General features: G+C 37.3%; 1 protein-coding gene across 5 annotated transcripts in view; it reads right to left on the bottom strand.

The window, feature by feature from the left end:
- Window positions 1–2,120: 2,120 nt before the first annotated feature.
- Dennd4a (DENN domain containing 4A) overlaps window positions 2,121–6,681 on the bottom strand; it is a 102,573-nt gene continuing 98,012 nt past the window's right edge. For all 5 annotated transcript variants that reach the window (XM_055597334.1, XM_055597353.1, XM_055597369.1 and 2 more), the window contains one exon: window positions 2,121–3,365. In XM_055597334.1, the coding sequence (XP_055453309.1) occupies window positions 3,229–3,365 (137 nt within the window). In that variant the 3' untranslated portion in view covers window positions 2,121–3,228. The remainder of the gene's footprint in view (window positions 3,366–6,681) is intronic.

Here is a 6,681-nt window from a genome sequence, read left to right as displayed (position 1 = left end):
GCAAATGTGCTCTTTTGGGGGCTAGCAAAGAAAGGTAGTATGAGGGGTGATAAGACCCCCAGTCCTGAGGATGTTGATGTCCAAAAGGGCAAGCAGCTGCTGAAGTTCAGTTCACAGAGAGCACCAGGCCAAGGCCTTCGAAAGAGCTGCTCACTCTTTTCCTTTATACTCTGAAAATGAAATAACTAAAAGCAGTCTTTAAATTATGGTGGAAGAAATAAAGTAAAGCTGAACTATTGGCCATTTTTTAAAAGAAGTATTTTTCTTCCATAAGCTATTTAAAATATAATGTAAGTTATATGTAGGATTACCTAATGCTTGTTAGTTGCACCAATAAATAATAATTATTGCCTAAAATGCTGAACCAACATTTTCAGGGTCATTTCTCTATATATCAAAATGGGAAGACATACTTAGACAACCTTATACTAAGTTGATAGTTTTGGGGATTTAATGTTAGAAAACAAACCAGAAAAGTTAAGGCAAAAAAAAAAAAAAATCAGAAGATGGATAGCTGCATACTGTGACATCTGGCAACAGGAGGAAAACACTGAATATTTAAAGTAGTATGTATTTTCTGAGACTGATACTCCAACCAAGGACCATGCATGGAGATATCCTAGAACCCCTAGAACTCTTGCACAGATGTAGCCCATGGCATTTCAGTCTTCAAGTGAGTTCCCTAGTAATGGGAACAGGGGCTGTCTCTGACATGAACTCAGTAGCTGGCTCTTTGATTACCTCCCCCTGAGTGGGGAGCAGCCTTACCAGGCCACAGAGGATGACAATGCAGCCAGTCCTGATGAGACCTGATAGTCCAGGGTCAGAGGGAAGGGGAAGAGATCCTACCCTATCAGTGGACTGGGGGCAGGGCATGGGAGGAGAGGAGGGAGGGGGCTACAGTGGGGCTACAAAGTAAATAAACTGTAATTTATAAAAAATAAATTAATTAAAAAATAAAGTAGTATGTACATACACAGAATAACATTCAAACCTAATGAGAGTCTTAAACAAACTATACTAACAAGAGCATGGTTTATTTCCAACAATTTAAACATAAGCAAAACTAAGAAAGAAAAATAAGTTAAATAGTGGAGGAAAAGGACTTCACTCTCTAAAACTACTGGCCACAAATTTTCAAAATGTATGGTCAATAAAAAACTGAAAAACAGCTTGTATTAAATTGTTTCAAAAGATGATCCTTATTTTAGTTTTCTTTGGAGCAGGACTGATTGAGTTCTATTCCATGTTTTAGGTATTATTTTTAAAAAATGTCTTTATACAATATATTTCCTGGGGATTAGAAGCAGGAGAAACACAACTTTATTCAGAGACAGAAAACAAAACTCAGGGTACGAGCGGGAGACAGAAATCGTGCTCAGCTTTCTGAGTGAGTCTGAAGAACCGGCTTTGCCTCTCTGTTTGTCAGATATTTAAATCCACAAGCTACATAGTTTGCATCTCAGAAACTGTAGGCAACAGTGCAAGCTATTCTCATAAGGAAAGAAAAAAGAAAGCAGTGGAGAACAGAAATCGTGTTTGAAGGGATGTTTACCACCAGTGCTGAAAGCCTCCTCTCCCCAACATTCTTCCCGGTTGGTAATAAATTGGAGAATGTGAACCGGTGAAACAGAGTGAGGCTGTGAGTGGCTCACGCAGGAGTGGCAGGTACGCATGTGCATGGCACCAGTGTTTTCAAGTAAGTGAGTTCAGCCTCCAACCAACTGAACTCAAGATTCACATTTTATGCTCTCTCAACGACTTACCAGAGGGCAAAAGCTGTGGAATGCTTCAGCCTGGCTACTCAGTGGTGGCAGGAACTGAAAGGCAGCTTTTCTGTGGCTGAACTGGTCAGTCTTTAGTCTCTTAAGATACTTCCAGGTCAAATACCACAGACTCTGCTGGCTTTAAACACCAAACTTGGGACTGCCCCCTTTTCTCTTCTTTTTAAAAATGGCTAGCCTTCCTTTATGAATGACAACTTTTGTAAATATACATACACACACTGAAAATACATGAATAATTAATCTAAAGGCCAAACAATGCTTTTTTATGAGAAATTATTCAAAGAAAGTGATTTTAGAAATAATATAACTAAAAATTTTAAGTCAATTTAATACTCGTGTTTAAACATTGAATTTATTGTCTGATTATGTATAGTTCTCTACATTTTAGATTCCATGAACTTCAGATCCTGAAGCTTGTTGAAAAAGCTAAGTTCCTCAATATGGGAAATTCTCTCTGGCTGTACTTTTAGACGGTAACTATTTTTCTGCTTTCAAAAATACCTTTTAATCTCTCTCTATATATACTAACAGAATACCCCATTAAACCATATTTCTGATATATATTTTATAGTGCAATCTGTTTCATACCCAATATTCTGGGTGAAAGTTGGAAGAGTCAGTTGTCAATTATATTCCCCTATGTAAGTTTTCACATAGATATTAAATTTTAAGTCGGTATTTGGATTGTAAGCTATTTCCCTGGGTACTGTTTACATCTACTCAAAGCGGAGGAGACCATGACATAGGTACCCTGCCTGGCACTCCCTGCACATGGTGCATGGCCTGCCCTCCAGCACTCACTCTCACAGTCAGAGGACAATGACCCTAGCACTGATGTGTTAAAATTCTTTCTCTCAAGTAATAAAAAAAAATATATAGGTAAGATATGCATATAGAGATCTGCTGCTGTGCCAATTACTTCAAAGAGCAGAGACAACGAAAATAAACACTTGTTTCATAAGTTTAAATTCATTTTAAGTTTGCTATATTAAATTTAAAAATTAAAAAAATATCAACTTACTATAAACAATTTAAAATATGTATAATACAACTTCATGGTCAAAGCATTTGAACAGTCCATGAAAACAGGAGATATTTTGATCTTACATTTTTTGCTTACATCGCATACATGATTTTCCCACCTGTCTCTTCCAAGAGAAACCATAAGACAGTTGTCTAATTTTGTGGCAACCAATTTTTTAAAGAGACTTTCTCATCACAGAGTACTTAGTTATAGAGTCGCTAAAGAAGAAATAAATGGGAAGTAAGTGGCTTTCTCCCTATCTGTCACTGCTCTCTCACGAAAGCATTCTGTACACAAGTGACCTGAACTTTCCAATCCATTTACAAATGCATTCTCAAAAAGTGAAGTTTAGAGTCTAAAAGAGTTACTTTGTACACTGATTATACAATATATTGAATGTATACATATACACACATCTTAAAGATAAGGTTCTCCAAAGGTTTTTCGGCATTCCATCACGCCTGTACTTGGTGGTCTGTCGCAGTTATGTGTACTCTTGACTTGACTAGGTGTGAGGCGATCATAAGCCATCTTGTATTCTTTGTCAAAAGCATCTGCAAAATGTCATTAAGAGATAAAAGAAGAAATTCATGTCTGATATTGACCACAACCAAGCTGCTATATTATAATAACAAAACACAAGGTTAGAGGCCAAGAATGTGTCTCCAGGGTACTTCCGCTGTCCACAGGTTTGCAAATACAGACCCTAAAGAAGGGGGGCCTGAGAGTACAAAGCATTTCAGAGCTAGGTAGCACAGAGCAATTTCGATGAAACATGAGCACTAAAAACCACTGAATACCACATACATATTTTTGTAATTTGCTTTTCATGCTCCATAAAACAGTAAGAATAAGCAATGGAACAAAGATTCTGTCACAGTCCACGCCTATTCCTAGACTCTATTTGGTTCTACTGACTTTCCTAGCTCTGTCTGCACCAGCCATAGTGGCTTGGGCTTCTACAAGGGAAAGCCAACTAACAAATATTTCTTTAACTATTTCATGACTATTCTTTTTTTGGTCAGATAAAATATGTAAATTTGAGATATACTTTACATATAAACAACTCACCAATTTAAAACTCAGTAAAACTGAGTGTGGTGGTTATTTTCCTGTTGCTTCGCTTTTTTGTATATTTGTGAGACTGTATAATCATCATCACTACCTAATTCCATACTATTTCATCCTACCAAAAATTCTCAAAAGCAGTTGGCAACAGTTGCCCATTCATTCCCTTCTCCTAGGCACTATACAGGAACTTGGTTTTAACCCCTAGTGACACACACAACTGCTTCTGGTGACCACATCAGTTTACATTCCCAGCAGTAACGTATGGGGACCCAGCTTCTCCACATCCTTTCCAACACTTGTTCTTTTCTGTTTTTCTTATGATAGGTATTCTACAAGTTGTGGAGTAGTAACTTGGGGGTGTTTTTTGACATGTATTTCATGCATAAATAAAGATACTGAATATTTTCTCTTAAGTTTTTTTAGTCAATTTGTGTATCTCCTGTTGGAGAAACAAATGGTCAAATCCTTTGCCAAGTTATAAACTGGATTGTTTTTGTAAAGTTATGTTTTTTTCCCCCCATGTCACATAACCCTTGCACATATAAGCAGCATTAGTTGGACTTACTGTGTCACAAAAAAGACACAAAATTGGAAGGGACATACTTTGTTGGGGGACAGAAAAGGCTGGAGAGAGGAAGTGGAGGATGGATATTACAAAGATACATTGTATATACATAAGAAACTTTGAACATTTAAATGAAAAGTTCTTTATACTGAATACTATGCTTTTATCATATACATGAGTTGGTTATATATATGACACATATATCAGATATATGAATTTTTGCGTTATCTTTTCATTTTTTGATGGTGTTCACTCATGCACCAGGGTTTTAATTTTGCTGATGACCAGAGTATGCTGAGTGTCTGTGTGTGTGTGTGTGGGGGGGGGGGTTGTATGCCAGGGTGCACTTGTAGAGGTCAGAGGACACCTTATAGAATTGTTCTCTCTGTCCACCTTTATGTGGGTTCTAGATATTGAACTTAGGTAGCTAGGTTTGTGCCAAAAGTATCTTTACCTGTTGAACCACCTCACTGGCACCTCGCTTGTGTTTTTGATGGTCCTTTTAATCCAATCCTTTTAATCTAATCCAAGTTCATAAGGATTTCTGCCTATGTTTTTTTCTAAAGTGAATATGTTTTTATCATTGTATCATCTTGGTAGATTGACTCTTGTAAAATGCTTTGGTCTCTAGTTATCTATTTTACCTGATTTTTGTATAGTCACTGTAGTTCTCTTCTGAGAATTTGTCCTGGTTAGTTTTGTTTTTGTTTTTTGTCAGCTTGACACAAGCTAGAGTTATGGCGAAAAGGAACCTCAGTTAAGAAAATGTCTCCACTGGATTTCCTGTAGGCAAGTCTGATGGACATTTTCTTGATTAGTGATGTATGTGAGAAGGCCCAGACCACTGTGGCGCTAGCCCTGGGCAGTTGTTCTGGGTTATATAAGAAGACAAGCTGAGCAAGCCAAGAGTAAGTAGCGTTCCTCCATGGCTTCTGCTTCACTTCCTGCCTCCAGGTTCCTGCCCTGAGTCCTGCCTTGATTTCCATCAGTGATGGGTTATGATTTGGGAGTTATAAGATTAAATCAACCTTCTCCTCTACATGTTGCTTTTGGTCATTACAGCTATAGAAAGCCTAACTAAAATAGGACTACTTGTATGGACTATCTTTTCAATCCTTCTACTTTCTATGTATCCGTGTTTTAATCTAAAATGCACATCTTGAATATGGTTAGGATTAGACATTCTTATAATATGCCTTTTACTTGCAGAGTTTAATCAGTTTACATTTAATGCAGTCTCCGATCAAGAAGAATTTGTGTTTATAATTTTGATACTTTCCTTACAAGTTTTTTTTCCCCTTAAGGTTAACCAGCTATTTTCTAGTGTACCATTTCAATGTCTTTACTGTTTCCTTTACTAGTTTTGATTCCTGTCAATTTCTGTATAATAATTTTTCTAATTAAACATGAAAATCATTTGTCAAATTTCTTATTTAAGTCTCCAATGTTTCAAATCATTAAGATAAAAAGCAAATATCCACAGCATTCTGCTCAAAGTTTCCTGCTTGCAATATAAAAGTTTTTTTTTTTTTTATTGGCAAGGGTAGGTCAATACATAGAATATATTTTTTAACAAACAAAATTATAGAACCAACCCAGTTCTGTTTCCTCTAGCCCTCCTCTCTATCATCTATTTCTTGATTTTCTTTCCTTTTCCTTCTCTCTCTCTCTCTCTCTCTCCCTCTCCTCCTCTCCCTTTGGTTTTTCAAGACAAGGTTTCTCTGTGCAGCACTGGCTGTCCTGGAACTCACTCTGTGGACCAGACTGACCTTGAACTCATAGAGATTAGCCTGCTTCTGCCTCCCAAGTGCTGGGATTAAATGGCATGTGCCACCACCGCCCAACTTATTTCTTGATTTTCAATGTTTATATTTCTTTGGAACTCATCCAAAGTTTCCTAACTTTATTTCAACTAGGTGACTAGCAATTTCCAAAGTACAGTGTTCCCTGATTGTAGTTTTCTTTCTTTTAAAAATATTTATTTTATTTTGAAGGGTTGTAAGGCTGGAGAGACAGCTCAGTTATTAAAAGTGCCTGTTGCTCATCACGAGGACATGAGTTCAGATCCCAGGTGGCTCACATAAAGATTTATTTTATTTTCATTTATGTGTATGTGTTGTGTTATGTGGTGTGAGGGTGTGTGTGTGTGTGTGATCAGGGGGGCCAGGAGAGGGTAATGGATCCCCTGGAGCTAGAGTTACATGTGGCTGTGTGTTGTCTGGCATGGGTGCTGG

This window comes from Psammomys obesus, unplaced genomic scaffold (assembly GCF_907164565.1).
Source record: "Psammomys obesus unplaced genomic scaffold, mPsaObe1.curated_primary_1811, whole genome shotgun sequence".
In the NCBI taxonomy this organism is placed as follows: domain Eukaryota; kingdom Metazoa; phylum Chordata; class Mammalia; order Rodentia; family Muridae; genus Psammomys; species Psammomys obesus.
Note: the sequence above shows the minus strand (reverse complement) of the source record. Positions and strands in the feature narration are given on the sequence as shown.